This window comes from Ranitomeya imitator, chromosome 1, assembly GCF_032444005.1.
Source record: "Ranitomeya imitator isolate aRanImi1 chromosome 1, aRanImi1.pri, whole genome shotgun sequence".
Classification (NCBI taxonomy): domain Eukaryota; kingdom Metazoa; phylum Chordata; class Amphibia; order Anura; family Dendrobatidae; genus Ranitomeya; species Ranitomeya imitator.
The window spans coordinates 416,310,032-416,333,452 of record NC_091282.1 but is presented as its reverse complement, the minus strand read 5'-3'; the positions used below and the strand labels follow the sequence as shown (position 1 = coordinate 416,333,452).

General features: G+C 45.8%; 1 protein-coding gene across 7 annotated transcripts in view; it reads left to right on the top strand.

Annotated features, from left to right (window-relative positions):
* The window catches only part of CEP78 (centrosomal protein 78), a 189,691-nt gene that overhangs the window by 20,634 nt on the left and 145,636 nt on the right, over positions 1-23,421 (top strand). For 4 of the 7 annotated variants that reach the window (XM_069762970.1, XM_069762952.1, XM_069762960.1 and 1 more), the window contains 3 exons: positions 16,205-16,477; positions 17,068-17,246; positions 19,666-19,738. In XM_069762970.1, the coding sequence (XP_069619071.1) occupies positions 16,225-16,477; positions 17,068-17,246; positions 19,666-19,738 (505 nt within the window). In that variant the 5' untranslated portion in view covers positions 16,205-16,224. The remainder of the gene's footprint in view (positions 1-16,204; positions 16,478-17,067; positions 17,247-19,665; positions 19,739-23,421) is intronic. The other 3 variants (XM_069762988.1, XM_069762979.1, XM_069762942.1) reach the window with 1 other exon arrangement.

Below are 23,421 nucleotides of genomic sequence, written 5' to 3'. Positions count from 1 at the left end.
TTCTCCCGCTTTGATTTTGTTGTCTCGTATTTACCAGGTTCAAAGAATGTGAAGGCCGATGCTCTTTCTAGGAGCTTTGTGCCTGATGCTCCTGGAGTCGCTGATCCTGTTGGTATTCTTAAGGATGGAGTTATCTTATCAGCTATTTCTCCGGATCTGCGACGTGTGTTGCAGAGATTTCAAGCTGATAGGCCTGAGTCTTGTCCACCTGACAGACTGTTTGTTCCGGATAAGTGGACCAGCAGAGTCATTTCCGAGGTTCATTCCTCGGTGTTGGCAGGTCACCCGGGAATTTTTGGCACCAGAGATCTGGTGGCCAGGTCCTTTTGGTGGCCTTCTTTGTCAAGGGATGTGCGGTCATTTGTGCAGTCCTGTGGGACTTGTGCTAGAGCTAAGCCTTGCTGTTCTCGTGCCAGCGGGTTGCTCTTGCCCTTGCCTGTCCCGAAGAGACCTTGGACACATATCTCCATGGATTTCATTTCTGATCTTCCGCTATCTCAGGGCATGTCTGTTATCTGGGTGATATGTGATCGCTTCTCCAAGATGGTCCATTTGGTTCCTTTGCCTAAGCTGCCTTCCTCTTCCGATCTGGTTCCTGTGTTTTTCCAGAACGTGGTTCGTTTGCACGGCATCCCTGAGAATATTGTGTCAGATAGAGGATCCCAGTTCGTTTCCAGGTTCTGGCGATCCTTTTGTAGTAGGATGGGCATTGATTTGTCGTTTTCCTCTGCTTTCCATCCTCAGACTAATGGACAGACGGAGCGAACCAATCAGACTTTGGAGGCTTATTTGAGGTGTTTTGTCTCTGCTGATCAGGACGATTGGGTGACATTCTTGCCGTTGGCTGAGTTTGCCCTTAATAATCGGGCTAGTTCCGCCACCTTGGTTTCGCCTTTTTTCTGCAACTCTGGTTTCCATCCTCGCTTTTCTTCAGGTCATGTGGAGTCTTCTGACTGTCCTGGGGTGGATTCTGTGGTGGATAGGTTGCAGCGGATCTGGAATCATGTGGTGGACAACTTGAAGTTGTCACAGGAGAGGGCTCAGCGCTTTGCCAACCGCCGCCGCGGTGTGGGTCCCCGACTACGCGTTGGGGATTTGGTATGGCTTTCTTCCCGCTTTGTTCCTATGAAGGTCTCCTCTCCCAAATTTAAACCTCGTTTTATTGGTCCTTACAAGATATTGGAAATCCTTAATCCTGTATCTTTTCGTCTGGATCTTCCTGTGTCGTTTGCTATTCACAATGTATTTCATAGGTCCTTGTTGCGGCGGTACGTTGTGCCTGTAGTTCCTTCTGCTGAGCCTCCTGCTCCGGTGTTGGTTGAGGGCGAGTTGGAGTACGTGGTGGAGAAGATCTTGGATTCTCGCCTCTCCAGGCGAAGACTTCAGTACCTGGTCAAGTGGAAGGGCTATGGTCAGGAGGATAATTCCTGGGTGGTCGCCTCTGATGTTCATGCGGCCGATTTAGTTCGTGCCTTTCATGCCGCTCATCCTGATCGCCCTGGTGGTCGTGGTGAGGGTTCGGTGACCCCTCACTAAGGGGGGGGTACTGTTGTGAATTTGCTTTTTGGCTCCCTCTAGTGGTTACTAGTTTTTTGACTCTGGTTTTTCTGTCTTTCCTTTTATCCGCACCTGGGTCGTTAGTTAGGGGCGTTGCTTTATAAGCTCCCTGGACACTCAGTTCTATGCCTGGCAACGTAGTTATCAGAGCTAATCTGCTGTGCTCTTGTCTACTGATCCTGGTCCGGTTATTCAGCTAAGTCATTTACTTTGCTTTTTGCTATTTGTTTTTGGTTTTGTATTTTTGTCCAGCTTGTTCCTAATCTGTATCCTGACTTTTGCTGGAAGCTCTAGGGCGCTGGTGTTCTCCCCCCGGACCGTTAGACGGTTCGGGGGTTCTTGAATTTCCAGTGTGGATTTTTGATAGGGTTTTTTGTTGACCATATAAGTTACCTTTCTATATTCGGCTATTAGTTAGCGGGCCTCTCTGTGCTAAACCTGGTTCATTTCTGTGTTTGTCATTTCCTCTTACCTCACCGTTATTATTTGTGGGGGGCTTCTATCCTGCTTTGGGGTCCCTTTCTCTGGAGGCAAGAGAGGTCTTTGTTTTCCTCTACTAGGGGTATTTAGATTCTCGGCTGGCGCGAGTCATCTAGGATCAACGTAGGTATGACCCCCGGCTACTTCTAGTGTTGGCGTTAGGAGTAGATATATGGTCAACCCAGTTACCACTGCCCTATGAGCTGGATTTTTGTATCTTGCAGACTTCCACGTTCCTCTGAGACCCTCGCCATTGGGGTCATAACAGCAGCACAGGTGTCAAAATTTTCACCTAGGTACTGGGCGCAGATTCCTGAGCGTTGTTATTTGCTGTACAGGAGTCTGCGCTATTGTGATCCCTTGGCCATGCGCTGTGAGCGCTTCCTGTCTTCTGACCTCATTTCATGTCGGCCGTTGCGGTTAGCGATGGACATGAATCCCAGACCCACAGTGTGTTTTCAAAAAATCACACTGCGTGGCTGGGATTCGTGGCCTTGTGCAGTAAATAGGTTTGCCGCTTACACATGTCCTTACACCTGCTCCAGACTGGGCGGCCTCAGCTGATCCCTTATCGCCTACCACGGCCAGGAGGCCGCACAGTCTGAAGAAGGCGGAAGGAGATGAGTTAAGACAGGCGAACATATGCACTGCTCATGCCCATAAACCACACCCTCGCTGACAAAATAAATATGACAACGAGGGGCGTTGTTTCTAGCAGGGCGGATGCACAGGCGCAGCCAGCTAACCATGATGACAAAAGACGGGAAACGCTACCAAGGGGGGTGCTGCGTATCATTACAAAGGAAAGTCACACCTCAGGGACAGTGGAATGGTCTCAATGAGACACATTTTGTACGTGTTGAGTTCCACGTGGGCAAGGAGAAAAAGTCAGCCACCTTGTACAAATGCAGCAGTACTGCTGTACTAGGTGGCTGTTATACATAGAAACACCTGGGGGGTGGGGCCAGGTTCCCTTTTAATTTCAGTTCCTGTGCCTGCATGGCGTTTGCAGGTCACGTTGCCGGCTACACAGCAGGGGAACAGCTGGCGTTGCTGAACCCCACTAACACATTGGCTGGTGTTTTTCTCTGTGCAGCTAGCACTTCCGGGCAAAAACTAGCGGTGTTTGAGCCCATGGTCAGCAGGAGGAGGAGAGGAGCAGAGTGTAGGCCGAAGCCTGCACTGGTGGCAGCTTTTGTTCTGTTGTGCCAGCGTGGCTTGTGCTGGACACGTTGCCGACTACACAGCAGGGGAACAGCTGGCGGTGCTGAACCCCACTGACACATCACCTAGTGTTTTTTCTGTGTAGACAACACTTCCAGGTGGCAACTGACAGTGTTGAAACCCAGGGAATCAAAGAGGAGCAGAGTGTAGGCCGAAGCCTGCAGTGGAGCAAGTTGAAAGGGAACCTTTAACCCCCCCCCCCAGGCATTTGTTGCTGAAAGAGCCATCTTGTACAGCAGTAATACTGCACATGGAAAATGGTTGTTCCGAAAATTATGCTCCTTGCAAACGCTGAAGTACACACTCATATAATGTGTCCCCTCACACCGTCAAACCATCCCGGAAGTGGGACTTTCCTTTGTAATGTGACACAGCACAGCCGTCATTCCAACCCCCTTGGTGCCGGGCGCCACCTCCTCAATGTTGTTTGGTTCTGTCACGGAGCCCGCGCTGTAATGTTATCCCTTGGCCATGCACAGTTAGCGGTGCCCGTCTTCTGACATCATGTAGGTGTCAGGCTGGCAGTGCCTGTGCGTCCAAGCTGCCCGAGATCCAACCTTGCAGTGTCATCTAATGTAGTCCCACTGCGGGCCAGGGATCCATGGGCATGCGCAGTGCATATCATCGCCTCTCACTCACCTCCTTCCTGCTTCTTCAGACTGTGCGGCGTCACGGCCGTGGCATGCTATTAGGGATCAGCTGACGCCGCCTAGTCTGAAGAAGCATGAAGAAGGGGAGTGAGAGGCTAGTATATGCACTGCGCATGGCCATGGATACCAGGCCCACTGTGGGATCACATTAGACGACACTGCGAGGTGTGATTTCGGGCAGCGTGGACGCACAGGCGCAGCCAGGACGACAACAAATGATGTCAGAGGACGGGCAGCGCAAACTGTGCATGGCCAAGGGATAACATAACAGCGCAGGGTCCATGACGGAATCAAACAACGCTAAGGAGGCAGCGCACGGTGCCAAGGGGGTAGGAATGACGGCTGTGCTGCGTCAAATTACGAAGGAAAGTCCCAGCTCCGGGACGGTATAACGGTATCAGTGAACACATTTTATAAGTGTTAAGTTCTGTGTGTGCAAAGAGCTAAAAAAAAAGAGCTACCTTTTCATTGTGCAGCATTACTGCTGCACAAGATGGCTCTTTCAGTAACAAACGACGGGGGGGGGGGGGGCAGGTTCCCTTACATTTAGGTTGTTGTGCCAGCGTGGCGGTCGCAGGACACATTGCCGGCTACACAGCTGGGGATCAGCTGACGTTACTGAAACCCAATAACACTGGGTTGTATGTTTTTACTGTGCAGCCTGCACTTCTGAGCCGCAACTGGCGGTGTTGGAGCCCAGGAATAGCAGTTCAGGTGGTAGAAAGATGAACACAGCAGGAGACCTGGATGACACCCAATTACTTAATCAGGCAGAGGAGTGGCAAATTCCTGCGAGATCCAGGCCTGGTTCATTTTCAGGAAAGTAAGCCGGTCAACGTTATCGGAGGATAGTCGCATGCGACGGTCTGTTAGTACACCACCTGCGGCACTAAAGACACGTTCCGATAAGACACTAGCCGCAGGGCAAGCCAGCACCTCCAATGCATACTGGCTTAGCTCCGGCCATGTATCCAGCTTAGAGACCCAAAACTTGAACGGGGAAGAGCCGTCTGGGAGTACAGTAAGAGGGCAAGCCATGTAGTCTGTCACCATCTGACGGAACCGTTGCCTCCTGCTGACTGGAGCCGCCGGTGATGGTGTAGACATTTGGGGCGGGCACACAAAAGTGTGCCAGAGTTGTGCCATACTGGGCTTGCCTTGGGCAGAGGCACTGCTTCTGCTCCCTCTTTGGGCAGAGCCTCCCCCACTGCCTCGACGCACTGAGCTGCTTTGTAAAGCACTAGCAGCACTCCTCTCAGTTGGACAGGAGAAGATGATGGAATTCACCAGTGTGTCGTGGTACTCCCGCAATTTACGCTCCCGGGTCAACGCAGGGATGAGGTTTTGGACGTTGTCCCGGTAGCGAGGATCGAGGAGGGTGAACACCCAATAATCAGGCATGTTGAGAATGTGGTCGATGCGGCGGTCGTTTCTCAGGCACTGCAGCATGAAATCCACCATGTGCTGCAGAGTGCCAACTGGCCCAGAAACGCTGTCCCCTGCTTGAGACATGATCTCTGCCCGCTCGTCATCACCCCACCCTCGCTGTACACACTGACCACTGGACAATTGTGTCGCTCCCTCCTCTGGACGGAGCTCTTCCTCCATTGACTCCTCCTCATCCTCCTCACAAATTGGCCCCTGCGTACCCCTTTGTGAGGAACCACGTGGCGCTGACTCTCCAGAAGCTGATGGAAAAGGTGACTCCTCATCCTCCACCTCTTCCACAACATCATCCCTTAACCCTTGCAAAGTTTGCTGAAGCAGGCAGATAAGGGGGACAGTCATGCTGACTAGTGCATCATCTGCACTTGCCATCCGCGTGGAATAATCAAAAGGACGCAAAACCTGGCAGACGTCCTTCATAGTGGCCCACTCTGTGGTTGTGAAGTCTGATCGGCGCTGACTGCGACTTCTTTGCGCCTGATGCAGCTGGTACTCCATAACTGCTTGCTGCTGCTCACACAACCGCTCCAACATATGTAACGTGGAATTCCACCGGGTAGGTAGGTCACATATGATGCGGTGTTCCGGAAGGCGGAATCGGCGCTGCAGAGCAGCAATGCGGGATCTGGCCAAGCTGGAACGCCGCAAGTGAGCACACTCTAGGCGGACCTTGTGCAGCAGGGCATCAAGATCCGGATAGTCCCTCAGAAAACTCTGCACAACCAAATTGAGCACATGTGCCAGACATGGGATGTGAGTGAGGTTGCCAAGGGCCAAAGCTGCCACCAGATTTCGGCCATTGTCACACACTACCATGCCTGGCTGGAGATTCGCTGGCAGTAACCACACATCGCTCTCCTGCTTTATGGCATTCCAGAGCTCCTGCGCTGTGTGGCTTCGATGCCCCAATGAAACTAGTTTCAAGACGGCCTGCTGACGTTTGGCCACGGCTGTGCTCATGTCGGTCATAGGTAAACGTTCACGGGTCCATGTGGGGGTGGACTGTGACGGATCCTGCAGAGAGGAATCAGAGGAACTGGTGTAAGAGGAGGAGTCGATGCGTACAGACTGGATTCCTGCAATCCTTGGAGTGGGCAGGACACGTCCTGCGCCACTCGCACGATCTGTACCTGGCTCAACAACATTAACCCAATGGGCAGTGAGGGAAACATATCGCCCCTGTCCATGCTGACTGGTCCACGCATCGGTGGTGAGGTGGACCTTGCTACTGACGGCGTTCAGTAGCGCATGTTTTATGTTTGCCTCAACATGCCTGTGCAGGGCAGGGACAGCCTGCCTGCTGAAGTAAAAGCGGCTGGGCACCTTGTACTGTGGGACTGCCAATGCCATCAAGTCACGGAAGCTGTCAGTCTCCACCAGCCTGAACGAGAGCATTTCCAGGGACAACAGTTTGGCAATGCCTGCATTCAGAGCCTGTGCTCGGGGGTGGTTGGCCGAGAATGCCCGCCTTTTCTCCCATGCCTGTACTACCGATGGCTGTAGAGTAGACTGGGAGTGTGAGGATGACTGGGAAGGTGGTGCTGTGGGTGGAATTACACAAGGTCTCTGGGAGGAAGCCAAACCAGCTGTGCGTGAGCTGGAGGAAGAGGCAACACGAGCTGAAGAGGTGGTAGCTGCCGCTGTTGGTTGGCCTACATCTTCAGTGTGTTTCTGTAACTCCACCGCGTGCCTGGTCCGCACATGTTTCCACATATTTGTGGTATTGAGGTTGCTGACATTTTTCCCTCTTTTTACTTTATGATGACACAGCTTGCATTTGACAAAACAAATGTCATCTGCAACTGTGTCAAAAAAGGACCAGGCACTGCAAGTCTTGGGAGCGCCCTTTTTGGCTTTGGAAAGAGACAGGCTCCTAACGGGTGCCAAAGTGGAGGCTACAGGCTCCGCAGTCTTCCCCCTCCCTCTCCCTCTTTGGCCCGTAAGAGGAAGCTCTTCCTCTGAGCTGCTCCCACCACCTTCCTGTTCCTCACGCCACGATGGGTCAAGGACCTCATCATCTCCACTACCCTCTGCCACCAACTGCTCCTCCTGGGTAGTCTCAGCAGCACAGTACGCACGAGAAAGCGGCACCTGAGTTTCATCATCAGATGCGTACTGCGCTGTGGTCACCGGAGGCACTGGCCCACCTGCCTCTTCAGAGTCAGAGAGAAAAAGGTGTTGGGCATCACTGCACACTGCCTCTTCTTCCATTTCTCCAATGCTGCTTGGCTGGCCCCCTGTTTCCAAGCCAAGAGATTCAGAGAACAGAAGTAGAGACGGCTCCTGTCCTGGGCTCTCTGACTGCCTGGCCAATTTGGCAGGTGGTGAAGAGACAGATGGCTGCTCTCCAGTGCTCTGTGCCTGAGAGGATGTGGCACTAACTGAAGTCGATGCCGAGGCGTTAGCTGCCATCCACCCGACAACGGCTTCAATTTGGTCTTCACGCAGCAGCGGTGCACGGCGCTCTCCGACAAAGCTGCGCATGAAGGACTGTTCCCTGCTGAAACTGAGTGACGACGAGTCACCGGCGCCCGCAGCAGGCACAGAATCACCACGTCCTCTCCCTGCTCCTCTCCCTGCTCCGCGCCCACGCCCACGTGCCTTACTCCCTGCCCTCTTCATCTTGGTTGACAGATAAAGATAAGCAGAAAAGTACTAAGGCCTTAGTGTGCTTATTCCTGTAATGCTCCTCCTAACAGGTGTAAGAAACACTAATGTTGTAAATTGTGGACTAAACTTTATTATTTTTCAAATGTGGCCTACACAAGTGTTAAGTTGTGTTTGGTGAACTTAACTTTTTTTTTGGTGCAGATCGGGCTACAGAGCTAGTTTAAATCACACGGAGACCGTGCAGACAGCCGTAAACGGCGCTGCAAGGCCAAAAAACCCTCCTCTAGGTTATCCTATATAGTGTTTTTCCACTATTTAGCTGGATACAAGTGGAAAGACACTAATAGGAATTTTTTTTTTCAAATTTTAAACTGGCTGCACTATTTGAAAAAAAGGAAATTGTTTTTCAAGGTATGAGGCAGTAACGCACCCTGAGCTGAATCCAACCGGCTATGGCTGCACACAGACTACAGGGCGAGCTGTGCTCACACAGAGACCGTGCAGACAGCCGTAAACGGCGCTGCAAGGCCCCAAAAAAACCCTCTAGGTTATCCTATGTAGTGTTTTTCCACAATTGAGCTGGAGACTGGTGGAAAGACACTAATAGGAATTTTTTTTTTTTCAAATTTTAAACAGGCTGCACTATTTCAAAAAAAGGAAAATTTTTCTCAAGGTATGAGCCAGTAACGAACCCTGAGCTGAATCCAACCGGCTATGGCTGCACACAGACTACAGGGCGAGCTGGGCTCACACGGAGACCGTGCAGACAGCCGTAAACGGCGCTGCAAGGCCAAAAAACCCTCCTCTAGGTTATCCTATATAGTGTTTTTCCACTATTTAGCTGGATACGAGTGGAAAGACACTAATAGGAATTTTTTTTTTCAAATTTTAAACAGGCTGCACTATTTGAAAAAAAGGAAAATTTTTCTCAAGGTATGAGCCAGTAACGAACCCTGAGCTAAATCCAACCGGCTATGGCTGCACACAGACTACAGGGCGAGCTGGGCTCACACGGAGACCGTGCAGACAGCCGTAAACGGCGCTGCAAGGCCCAAAAACCCCCCTCTAGGTTATCCTATGTAGTGTTTTTCCACAATAGAGCTGGAGACTGGTGGAAAAACACTAATAGGAAATTTGAGAAAAAATGTGCAGCAGGCTGCACTAAGAGCAAAAAAGAACAACTGTGTGAGGCAGTGTGAACCCCCCCTGAGCTGAATACAACCGGGTATATGGCTGCACACAGACTACAGAGTGAGCTGCACACACACACACACAGAGACCTTGCAGAACGCTGTTAAAACAGCGCTGCAAGGCAAGAGCAAGGTGAACAGTGAAGAACACACAGCGTTTTGCTAAATTAGCCTTTGGAAAGGAAAATAAAGCAATTAGCAAGCTCAACTGGCCCTCAGTTAGAACACAGCGTCCTGTCCCTAACTGAAATCACAGCAGAGTGAGCGCAAAATGGCGGCAGCGCTTTTTTATAGTGCAGAGTGACATCATTTCAGCAGCCAATCCCAGCCTTGCCAGTACTTACATGCCCACCATGCTAAACAGGATGTGCCCACACTTTCATTCATTCCTCATTGGCTGCTGCGTTCAATTTGAATTCTGGGAACTTCCGATTCCGGTATCCGATACGCGGGAAGTATCGGAATTCAGTATCGGAATTCCGATACCGCAAATATCGGCCGATACCCGATACTTGCGGTATCGGAATGCTCAACACTAGTTACCATGCAAACCACATTCGGCGGTAAAGGGGTTTAAGGGCATCTGTCAGTAGGATCAACCCTATGCTTGTACATGGGATTGCAGGTCCTGGGAAGTTGAATTAAAATGATACCTTGATATCTGCGATCTGATGTTGTGTTCTAGATAAAGTTACATCTTTGTCAGTAGATAAATAAGCTGTTAAGATCTATGGGCTTGACACAGATCTCCGCTTGGGTCAGCAACTGCAGTATCTGGGACTGCCTAGGAGTGGTACCTGGGGCTACCTGCAGCTTAAATCTAACTCCACCATCAGGAGCTCTAGTGAAATCCAAGTAGCTGCTTAGCTACGCCCCTCCTAGGTAACTGTAGTTGCCCGATCCACGTGTGTGACAGTAAAGCCGGGATCACACATACACGAGATACGGCCGAGTCTCGCAGGTGAAAACCCAGCTCTGGCACTCCGCAGCGGAGTTTGCAGCTACATGTATTGCGGTGCGGCTGCACACTCCGCTCCGGAGTGCCGGTGCCAGAGCTGGGTTTTCACCTGCGAGACTCGGCCGTATCTCGTGTATGTGTGATCCCAGCCTAAGACTTATAATGACTGACCATACTCTCTCCTGATGTGCATGTCTCATACTGGTAACACTTCCTATCATTTAAAATAAGCTCTGGAGGCAGTTTCTTGGAGATCTGTGTCCCACCCGTAGTTCTTAACCCCTTTACCCCCAAGGGTGGTTTGCACGTTATGGACCGGGCCAATTTTTACAGTTCTGACCACTGTCCCTTTATGAGGTTATAACTCTGAAACGCTTCAACGGATCCCGGTGATTCTGACATTGTTTTCTTGTGACATATTGTACTTCATGTTAATGGTAAAATTTCATTGATATTACCTGCGTTTATTTGTGAAAAAAACGGAAATTTGGCAAAAATTTTGAAAATTTTGCAATTTTCCAACTTTGAATTTTTATGCAATTAAATCACAGAGATATGTCACACAAAATACTTAATAAGTAACATTTCCCACATGTCTACTTTACATCAGCACAATTTTGGAACCAAAATTTTTTTTTTTTGTTAGGGAGTTATAAGGGTTAAAAGCTGACCAGCAATTTCTCATTTTTCCAACAACATTTTATTTTAGGGACCACATCTCATTTGAAGTCATTTTGAGGGGTCTATATGATAGAAAATACCCAAGTGTGACACCATTCTAAAAACTGCACCCCTCAAGGTGCTCAAAACCACATTCAAGAAGTTTATTAACCCTTCAGGTGTTTCACAGGAATTTTTGGAATGTTTAAATAAAAATGAACATTTAACTTTTTTTCACAAAAAATTTACTTCAGCTCCAATTTGTTTTATTTTACCAAGGGTAACAGGAGAAGATGGACCACAAAAGTTGTTGTACAATTTGTCCTGAGTACGCTGATTCCCCATATGTGAGAGTAAACCACTGTTTGGGCGCATGGGAGAGCTTGGAAGGGAAGGAGCGCCGTTTGACTTTTCAATGCAAAATTGACTGGAATTGAGATGAGATGGAATGCCATGTTGCGTTTGGAGAGCCACTGATGTGCCTAAATATTGAAACCCCCCACAAGTGACACCATTTTGGAAAGTTGGAAAGTAGACCCCCTAAGGAACGTATCTAGATGTGTGTTGAACACTTTGACCCACCAAGGGCTTCACAGAAGTTTATAATGCAGAGCCGTAAAAATAAAACAAAAAAAATTTTCCCACAAAAATTATTTTTTAGCCCCCAGTTTTGTATTTTTCCGAGGGTAACAGGAGAGATTGGACCCCAAAAGTTGTTGTCCAATTTGTCCTGAGTGTGCTGATACCCTATATGTGGGGGGGAACCACCGTTTGGGCGCATGGGAGGGCTCGGAAGGGAAGGAGCGCCATTTGGAATGCAGACTTAGATGGAATGGTCTGCAGGCATCACATTGAGTTTGCAGAGCCCCTAATGTACCTAAATAGTAGAAACCCCCACAAGTGACCCCATATTGTAAACTAGACCCCCCAAGGAACTTATCTAGATGTGTTGTGAGAACTTTGAGCCCCCAAGTGTTTCACTACAGTTTATAACGCAGAGCCGTGAAAATAAAAAATCTTTTTTTTTCCCACAAAAATTATTTTTTAGCCCCCAGTTTTGTTTTTTCCCAAGGGTAACAGGAGAAATTGGACCCCAAAAGTTGTTGCCCAGTTTGTCCTGAGTACGCTGATACCCCATATGTTGGGGTAAACCCCTGTTTGGGCGCACGGGAGAGCTCGGAAGGGAAGGAGCACTGTTTTACTTTTTCAACGCAGAATTGGCTGGAATTGAGATCGGACGCCATGTCGCGTTTGGAGAGCCCCTGATGTGCCTAATCAGTGGAAACCCCCCAATTATAACTGAAACCCTAATCCAAACACACCCCTAACCCAGACACACCCCTAATCCCAACCCTATTCCCAACCGTAAATGTAATCCAAACCCTAACTTTAGCCCCAACCCTAACTGTAGCCTTAACCCTAGCCCTAACTCTAGCCCTAACCCTAGCCCTAACCCTAACCCTAATGGGAAAATGGAAATAAATACATTTTCTAAAATTTTTAAATTTTTCCCTAACTAAGGGGGTGATGAAGGGGGCTTTGATTTACTTTTATAGTGGGTTTTGTAGCGGATTTTTATGATTGGCAGCCGTCACACACTGAAAGACGCTTTTTATTGCAAAAAATATTTTTTTGCGTTACCACATTTTGAGAGCTATAATTTTTCCATATTTGAGTCCACAGAGTCATGTGAGGTCTTGTTTTTTGCGGGACGAGTTGACGTTGTTATTGGTAACATTTTTGGGGACGTGACATTTTTTGATCGCTTTTTATTCCGATTTTTGTGAGGCAGAATGACCAAAAACCAGCTATTCATGAATTTCTTTTGGGGAGGTGTTTATACCGTTCTGCGTTTGGTAAAATGGATAAAGCAGTTTTATTCTTCGGGTCAGTACGATTACAGCGATACCTCATTTATATCATTTTTTTATGTTTTGGCGCTTTTATACCATAAAAACTATTTTATAGAAAAAATAATTATTTTTGCATTGCTTTATTCTGAGGACTATAACTTTTTAATTTTTTGCTGATGATGCTGTATGGCGGCTCGTTTTTTCCGGGACAAGATGACACTTTCAGCGGTACCATGGTTATTTATATCTGTCTTTTTGATCGCGTGTTATTCCACTTTTTGTTCGGCGGTATGATAATAAAGCGTTGTTTTTTGCCTCGTTTTTTTTCTTTTCTTATGGTGTTTACTGAAGGGGTGAACTAGTGGGACAGTTTCATAGGTTGGGTCGTTACGGACGCGGCGATACTAAATATGTGTACTTTTATTGTTTTTTTTATTTAGATAAAGAAATGTATTTATGGGAATAATTTTACACATATGGAATTTTTTTTTTTTTACTTTGTCCCAAGGGGTGACATCACTGATCACTGATCTGACAGTTTGCACAGCACTCTGTCAGATCAGTGATCTGACTTAGAGCACTGCAGGCTTACCAAGCGCCTGCTCTGAGCAGGCACTTGGTAAGCCACCTCCCTCCCTGCAGGACCCGGATGCCGCGGCCATCTTGGATCCGGGCCTGCTACAGGGAGGGAGGTAAGGAGACCCTCGCAGCAACGCGATCACATAATATATATTTAAATCCAGCGCGAGATAGCAAAGCCGGCGATTGAATTACCGGCTTTTAAGCTATCTCCTTCCTAAACCCGACATGATATGAGATATGGTTTACATACAGTAAACCATCTCATATCCCCATTTTTTTGCATATTCCACACTACTGAAGTTAGTAGTGTGTATGTGCAAAATTTGGGCTTTCTAGCTATTAAATTAAAGGGTTAAATGGCGGGAAAAAATGGCGTGGGCTCCTGCACAATTTTCTCCGCCAGAGTAGTAAAGCCAGTGACTGAGGGCAGATATTAATAGCCTGGAGAGGGTCCATGGTTATTAGCCCCCCCCTGGCTAAAAACATCTGCCCCCAGCCACCCCAGAAAAGGCACATCTGGAAGATGCGCCTATTCTGGCACTTGGCCACTCTCTTCCCATTCCAGTGTAGTGGTGGGATATGGAGTAATGAAGGGTTAATGTCACCTTGCTATTGTAAGGTGACATTAAGCCAGATTAATAATGGAGAGACGTCAATTATGACACCTATCCATTATTAATCCAATAGCATGAAAAGGTTAATAAAGCACACACACAATATTGCAAAGTATTTTAATGAAATAAACACACAGGTTGTTGTAATATTTTATTCCACTCTCAATCCACTTGAAGACCCTCGACCTGAAACAAATTAAATATAATAAACCAACAATATCTCATACCTTCCGTCGATATGTCCCACGTTGTAAATCCATCTGAAGGGGTTAAATTATTTTACAGGCAGGAGCTCTGCTATAATGCAGCTGTGCTCGTGCCTGTAAAACCCCAGCGAATGAATGGAAAGTAGGTCAATGACCTGTAGTTACCTTCATTCGCAGTGATGCGCCCTCTGCTGGATGTCCTCATATGACCTCGAGGCTGGTAAAATATTCAGAAAAGTTCCCACGCTTGAGGTCATATGAGGACATCCATGTCTCATATCATGTCGGGTTTAGGAAGGAGATAGCAAAAGCTGGCAAAAGCTTTTAAGCTATCTCGCGCAGGATGATATATATACATACATACATATACACACAGTACATATGTTTTTGGGAGCACATGGATCCATTGTATGTCGGTTTTGCAAGCCTGCGAGAAAATCTCGCCGTACGGATGCCATACGTACTACATACGGAGGATGCCATGCGCAAAATACGCTGACACACCCTGCCTACGGATGGGATACGGACCACTATTTTGGGGATTTTTCTGCGTATTACGGCCGTAAATTAAGGACTGTATTTTTATACGCTGAGTGTGACGCCGGCCTAACACTGATTACATAAGAACCAGTAGACAGATTTCTTCACCCCAGGTAGCCTGTAGTTTACTTGGCAAAATTCTGCTGATCGGTTCTCATTAAATGCAAAGAATATCTGTGGTTCGTTTTCTATGATGATTGGAAGAATGTCCCATCTGAGCTCTCTCAAAGTCTGTTTACAAGTGTATCTAGAATTGATGCTTTGTTGCTGTTTTGAAGGCAGAGTGGTCACACCAAATATTGATTTTGATTTAGATTTCTCTTTTGTTCATTCACGTTGAATTTTGTTAATTCATAAAAATAAATCCAATACTACAATTTTTTAAAATCATTCTTAGTCTGCAGCGTTTTTTTTTTTCACTCCTACCTAAAACGATACCAAATGCTGCAATGAAAACTAAATGGGCAAAGTCAGCTTACCAGTCCAAGTGTTTTGACCTCCAGTTTGCAGACCAACGCCTCGCACGGATAAGGATGATGCAGCCACAGCAGGATTCAAAGGAGACAAAATCCAGTGAGTAGCTAAGGTTGCTAAAAAATAACTTTTATTCTATGTGAAGAAAATAGACCAACATATGGCATCCAGCTCTGTGATTCACTGACAGAAAAAACGAGTGATCAACGCGTTTCAACATTCGTCTTATTCATGATGACAGTGCTGGATGCCATATGTTGGTTTATTTTATTCACATAACTTTTATTCTATTTTTTAGCAACCGTTGCTACTCGTAGAAAGTGCTGCAATGCACTATATAGTTATTCAAACAAGTATCACCTTAGGCTATGTGCACACGTAGGAAAAGAGGTGCAGAATTTTCTGCACAAAATCCGCATCTCCTAGCAGAATCCGCAGCGGCGGATTTGCCACGGTTTTTGTGTGGTTTTTATGTGGAATTGATGCAGATTTTGTGCGGATTTTCTGCGGTTTTTGCCACTGCGTATTTTTAACATGGAGGGTGCAGAAACGCTGCAGATCCGCACAAAAGAAGTGACATGCACTTCTTTGAAATCCGCAGCAATTCCGCACTGATTTTTCTGCACCGTGTGCACAGCTATTTTTTTGCCCCATTGATTTACATTGTACTGTACATCACAGTGCGGATCTGCAGCGTTTCTGCGCGGAAAAATCCGCTGCGGATCCGCAGCAAATCCGTGTGCACATAGCCTTACAAACATGTATTTTTAGCCATGTTATGCTGCTAGTGCTAGCCACCGTGCTCTGAATAATGCTTCTTTTGACATGAATGAGTTACGAGTGATCTCCCTAGTTTTCACTTCTTGATTCTGTGGTGATCTGCACTAGATGATATCTTTTCAGAAAAAGTGTTGATTAGGACAGAAGCATGATGTCCCTGGACTGTGGGATGATCCTGCAGATTGAGAGTGCTCATAAAGCATGATGCTCCTCATCAAAATTATGGGTACCTTTATAGTTTGAGAAGCAATATGTCAATTTCAATAACATTATGTTGGTGTTAAAGTGAAATTTTTCTTAAAATTGTAATTGAATAATTTAATAGAAAGTTGAAATTTTATGTTTGGATTTGAATTTATGTATTTTATGTTTTGTTACAGAGAGTAGTATAAATCAAAAGATGATTGATTCTGTAAGAACACGCCTTCACGGTGCCATGGACTTCAGATCACATTATGACTACTTGTGTGTCTTACAAGACTCTGTTCCATTACAAGCTATAAAAGCCAATCTCAGACGAGGAGCTCTCAGCTTTAATGCAGATAGAGTAAAATTATCAGATTGGACCCCCATTCTAAATACTTTGAAAATCAACAAGAGCTTGACGTGCGTGGCTATTAAAAGCTGCCATCAACCTGGACTTGGAGAGACAGGTTGGTGAAATTTTTTAGAAAGTTTTTAGAAATAACATTGTGTTGCTTTTAGTTAGTTGTCTTTTTACAAGGAAATCGTCACCTATTTGGCAATATGTATAACTAAAATTTAGTCTAGTAGCTATTAAATTCACTTGAATTGTTTTTTTCTATTCTACTCCTGATTAGTTCATGACAATGTAAGGACATTTTGTTCAGAATTTCTAATGGCAAGGTGACCAATTTTTCAACCCATGCCAGTCATATAACATCAGTGTTTTGAGATGTAGGACATGTTTAGCTATTATATTCCAGTACCCCTATTCTAAAATATTCTGCATCGCATAAATAGTATAAAACATAGGGTGTTGAAGATAGACTTCTGTAGGTATTGCTGAAATGGGGAGGATGTGATCGAAAAAGCAGACTTGGGAAGTGAATGACTTAGTGACACATTGCTACTCTCAGACTGGGTAGCAAAATCCTGTTGACAGATTCCCTTTAATGTCAATTATTTAATTTTTTTTTCTAAAATTTGTTAGTACATATCTAATGTTTTCTGATTATCAGTAAATAAAACCACTTTTATTCTAATAGTTCATGTTGTTTAGCAGATTCTGATAAATATGGACTCCACTTTCGAAGACGAATCCCACCCATTCGGTCAAAAGACATGACTTTCCAACTGTGCAGGGCAATTGCAGCTTGTTTGACCGTGTCAAGTTCTTTAAAAGAGTTGGAGCTGCATGGACTTCCTTTAAGGGAAAGAGATTTAGTGACCTTAGCCAAGGCAAGTATTAACTGGCTTAACATTTAAAATGTGGCTCGTAGTAATTCAGTGATGCTAAGGCTGAACAATATGGACTAAAATAAAAATATATATTTTTTCCAAAATTGAAGGGAATCTGTCAGTAGAATCAACCCTCTTAAATCATCTATATGGGCATAAGAAGTTGAATAAAATTATACCATGATATCTGTGATCCAGTGTATTATTCCAGAGAAATCCACAGTTTCTTAATGTATAAAAGATATCGATCTTCAGGGGGTGTCAATGTTCTTGGTCCAGCGCCTCCCATTTTCTTACGATCCCCATCCTCCTTGCTTCATGTGGATGACTGGTCCCTGCATCATCTACACACGGTCCCGAGCATCGCGCTCCTGCGCGGGTGTACTTCAAGTACTGCAGTGCACATGCTCCCAGGCTTTTTGACCTTTCCCAGCACCTGCGCACTGCAGTAGTTTGCTCTACCCTCAACAGGGAAGCGAAGTGCGCAGGAGTGCAGTGTCCGGAAACCGAACCCCTGCATCACCCACACAAAGCAAGAAGGAGGACAGCGATTGTAAGAAGATGGTAGGCGTCGAACCAAGAACATTGACACCCCTCGGACCAGACCATGCTGTTGGTGAGTATAATAAAAGTTCTGAAAGGTGGTGGCAATATCTCCTATCAGCCAAACCTGGTTGCAGGTTTGCTTTAATGCTGTACTCTGTCAGGTATATCATACACCACTCTACAGTGAGATCAAGAGAGCAGCTATTACATATCACACTGGCAACTTCGGCTTAAAATAAGCTCTAGAGACTGATTCTCATGCAGATCAGTGTCCGACCCATAGTCCTGAACTGCTCTTTTACATATAAGAAAAATTTGGATTTCTCTGGAGCAAGACATAAGATTACAGATATCAAGGTATCATTTTATTAAGCTTCCTATGATCTACATGCCCATATAGGCTGCTTAGGAGGGTTGATCCTACTGACAGATGCCCTTTGAAGACCATTCTCATTTAGGTCCCATTCACATTTTATAATATATATGTAATGTTCTAAAGCAGCTAAACAGATACTGTAATCAATAGATTGTGGATTAATAATAAGTTCCACAATTGGATATGTGTGCTGAGATAATCTTATAAGTGTGCCCCTGCTATGTACTGTGTAATATGTTTTTTTAACCGTGCAGGATCATGGTCTGTATATACCACAGCTCCTGGGCAGGGAGTACACAAAAGAGTATACAGACAGGACATGGTGGAATGGCAGCTGATTCTTTCTGTGAGGTAAACCATTTTTTCTGTGAGGCAAAACATTGTTTTTATACTGAGTGAAAATGTTTTACCTCACTGCAGCAGCTGCAATCTCATGCTGAGCTGTCTGTATACTCTTTTCATTAATCCCTTGCTGCAAATTCTAAGTGTTGGACTTGGCAGGAAAGATGCTGCCTAAAATACATGCGTTTTTTTTTTCATATTTATTTGAATGAATAAAAAAACTGAGCAAATACAATGAAACAATTGACATGCTGTAGATTTTAAAAACCGCTTAGATGGTTCAAATCTGCAGGGCAAAATAAGCAGCATGTGCATGAGATTTCAGAAATCTTCACTTTGCCAGTACGGTAAAGTGCAGCGTTTTTTTTACCATTGAAAAACATGGGGAAGAATCATTGTGTGAACAAGCCTTCAGTGTTTCTGTTGCAGGCACAGAACTTTAAATATTTCTGTGCACTTAAGACTGCTGTTTTTTTAAGTATTTTATTAAAGTTTTCTGACGTAAATTCTTTGGATAGGGGTGTGCAGGGACAGGATCAGGTTGGAGCTCAGGAGATGTCCATCCCTCACTCCCTATCGGTAGGGCCTTCCTCTCCCCATTTCCATCCCGTTGAGTGTGTATTGTTCCGTCTGCTGTCAAGACCCCCGTTGGGTCATTACACTCCGTGACAGTTTCAAAAGCAATCTTGCCTTGCGCAGGCATGTACTACGGAGGACAGAGAATGAACTTCAATCCAATATTGCGGCCAGCATGCAGCCAGCGGGTAAGGAAAGGGTGAATCAAACACCTGAAAACTCCGCCCATATGACCGAAAACCGGTCCCGCCAAATTCAGGTTCCCTTTAATAACAAGTTAAAACACAAAATTGAGCTTGACTTCAGTTGGTACACATGCAGCACATTAACGCATGTTCACGTTGGCCATAAAACATATAAAACCTACAAGAGAAAAAAATGATCAAAAACCCTGCTGTATATAAGTAAAAAGCAAAAAGTGCACAATGTTTTTGCTTTTTACTTACTTACAGCAGGGTTTTTGCTCATTTTTTTTCTCTTGTAGTTTTAATAACAAGTTAATTGTCCTAAGTATTATGTCTGTATATAATCATATTTGCAGTTCATTTTTTTCAAGTAACTTGTTTTTTATTGCTTAAGGGCTTAGTTTCCTCATCATCATTGGAGAGCTTAGCTTTACCATATTGTTCATGTGGAGATGAAGGTCTGAAAAGTAAGTACTTAAAGTACATGTATCTATGTTTGCCCTTTGTGGAGGTATTTCAGTAAAAATTAAAGTCTCTTGTTACACACTTTCTTTTGCCATATTTTCTAAGACCCATTCTTGTGGTGTCATATTTATTTGTTTATGAATTCTGAATAAATAAAATCAATGTCATGTAAACCAGTGTGACTAGAGGCTAGCTACAAAATGTGAGCCCTTGATGCACATCCTGCATACTAGTTACTGCTTTCCTAGTCTTATTAATGAACTAGATACATTCCTATTCTAATAACTCATTAACAGCCTTGGGCTTTTTGGTATCTACATTTACCCTACGTGCTGTATATATTCCTAGTGCATATGATTCATTAGTCTATAGACCTGCTAAGAGTACTGTATATATGTTTAGATCAATAGGGGTTTCATGTTTGACCCACATATTGGCCAGAATTTTAAAAAAGTCCCTCACTGTTCCATGCATGGATTAGCCCAATTTATTTAGGCTAATCCATGGCTAAGTTCCATGGTTTCCTAGCAGAATTAGTATGGAAATCAGTAAAGTCTGTTTTACATATTTGACATTAAGGCTATGTGCACAGGTTGCGGATCTGCAGCGTTTTTTACTTGCGGATTTGCACCAAATCCGCAATGAGTGCTCAGGCAATGATAATCAGTGGGAATCCAGAATTGGTGTGCACATGCTGTGGAAAATTCCACACTGATTCTCAGCATTTTATTTTCCGCAGCATGTCAATTCTTTTTGCGAATCTGCGGCGTTTCTGTACCCATTGACTTACATTGAGGAGGTCAAATCCACAGCTAAATTGCAGGCGTAAAAAGGTCTGCGGATTAGCTGCGTATTTGCGTGCCAAAAGCGCTGCAGAAAGGAAGGAGGAAGAGTGTGTGGGCGGAGACTGTGTGAGCGGAGAGTATGTGCTGGTCTGTCTGCGGGTGTGTGTGTGTATGTGTCTCTGTGTGTGTGTGTCTGTGTGTGTCTCTGTGTGTGTGGGTCTGTGTGTCTGTCTGCGGGTGTGTGTGTGTGTGTGTGTGTGTGTGGGTCTGTGTGTGGGTCTGTGTGTGTGTGCGGGTCTGTGTGTCTGTCTGCGGGTGTCTGTGTGTGTTTGTAGCCAGACATCGTCTGATGGAACTACTGCTCCCATCCGTCTGTCTGCTGTCACATATAACAGTGACAGCATGAGCCGATGATGGGGCAGTAGTCCCATCTGGCAACTGTGTTCTAGTGTAAAAAAAAAAAGCACACATTTACATAATCACATACAACAGTCATACTCACCAAACACCTAATTCCCCGACGCCCTCGATTTCCTGCAATAAAAATGAAATTAAAAACCACCATATATTTACCTTTCCACCGTAGTCCATTTAATATTGAGTGTCCCATGGCGATCTCACGTGTAGAACAGTCACATCACCGCTCTACACGGCTCTGGCGAAACACTGACAGGAGTTTTCTTCCCGCAGTGTATCACTACGCCGCCGTGAGAGAGTTCACCGGAGTTCATACTGTCACTTGCGGCACCGCTGCGTGAGAAAATTAGATTATCTCCTGTCAGTGCATCGCGGGAGGCCCTGTAGAACAGTCACATCTCCCGATGTGACTGTTCTACAGGGGAGATCGTCATGGGACACTTGTTATTAAATGGACTATGGCGGACAGGGAGTATTTGTGTTGGTTTATTTTTGTTGCAGGAGATCAAGGGATTCAGGGATTAGGCAATGCAGTAAGTATGGTCAATTACAATTAATAAAGGACTTTATTCTGGCTGTGTCTTTATTTAGCATATAACTATAGGATTAATAATGGGTAGGTGTCTTATAGACGCTTCTCCATTGCTAATCCGTGGGCTTGATGTCACTTGACCGCAGCATGTCTATTTATCTTGCGGAGACGCTCAGTTTCCGCAAGATAAACGTCCCCGTACAATGTACTGAGCGTTGTGATTCCGCACAGTTCAGTGAACACATTCGTTCAAAGCCGGCAGCGCTTTGGATGGAGCGGACATGTGCTGCGTCCAAAGCGCTGCCGTTCCTGACCGTGGGAACATACCCTAAGAAAAATTGTGTGGGCTCCAACGTAATTTTATTTTTTTTCTTTGGAGCATATTATGGGGACATCAACCTCTGTGCAGCATTATAAGGAGCATAATATTCTATGGAGCATCTTGTGGGACCATCATTAACTTTTTATGCAGCATTATATGGGGCATATTTTAACCCCTTCCTGACATGCGCCGTACTAGTACAGCTCTGCGGGAACTGAGTTCGCCTCACAGTGAGCGCCGCGGCGATCGCGTGCGGTTGTCAGCTGTAGCGCCGATCGTGGGCATTTGACCCCTCTGATGCCGCTGTCAGTAGTGACAGCGACATGGAGGGGCATCACGCAGAGACGGGGGCTCCCTGCGATGTCCCACCGGTACAACGCGATGCGATCGCATTGTTCCGGAAGGAGTCCCCGGATCCAAGATGGCCGCGGGACTTCTTCCGGGTCATGAAGTGAGGTGGCTAGCCTCCTGCACTGCCTGTCAGATCGCTGACAGCGACAGATGCAGGAATATGGTGCCCACATTGCTATATACTACGTGGCTGTGCAATATACTATGTGGCCGTGCTATATACTGCGTGGGCTGTGTTATATACTGCGTGGGCTGTGTTATATACTGCATGGGCTGTGCTATATACTACGTGGCTGTGCTATATACTACGTGGCTGTGCTATATACTACGTGGCTGTGCTATATACTACGTGGCTGTGTTATATACTATGAGGGCTGTGAGACTCTTTCGCTGGAGCCCTCAAAAACCTAAAGCTGGCCCTGGCTTCACTGATTGGTCTCACCCGGCCGGCCCAATCCTGTGTATTCATTGCATTATTCTAAAATCTTCATAAATAAACTACATACATATTCTAGAATACCCGATGCGTTAGAATCGGGCCACCATCTAGTTTATTCTATAAACTTCTGACAACGTCTCCAAATTTCCAAGCAATAAATTTAGTATTTTTTTATATTCTGTATTTATGCTAATGATTTCTTCCAGGGCTCGGAGCATGCGGTGCTGTAAGAAATCCGTGCCTCCTCTTCTCATTACAATACTAACCCCTCCCATCAGTGTCAGTTATGGCCCTGGAATCCTGCGCCCTGCTCTCCCTCAGAAATCCATACCTCATCCTCCCTTCTATGGGTGCTGCATTCAGGGATCTTCTGTGCAGGCAAGTCACTGTGACCTATAAGGTGCTCTCCCCACATCGTTGCTGCACAGTCATTGCTAGGAACCATGTGTACATGGCGATGACTATGCAGGGAGGAAGTGGGGGGGAGCACCTTATCGGCACACACTCCAGAGGACCGGAAGTCGCCGGCGCCTGCGCCAAACATCCCTGAATGCAGGGCCCATAGAAGGGAGGTTGAGGTATGTATTCCTGAGGGAGTGCAGGGCTGTAACTGACGCTGATGGGAGGGGTTATTACTGTAATGAGGACAGGAGGCAGAGATTTCTTTCATGTAGCGCAACCGCACGCCCCGGAGCCTGGAAGAAATCATTAGCATAAATATAGAACATAACATTTCTCTACAACAGGACCATTAATATGAGGCATACAGGTAGGACCAGTGTAATATTTCTATTACCTGCATGCCCATAATAATAGGTCATACATGGTCTGGGGGGTTG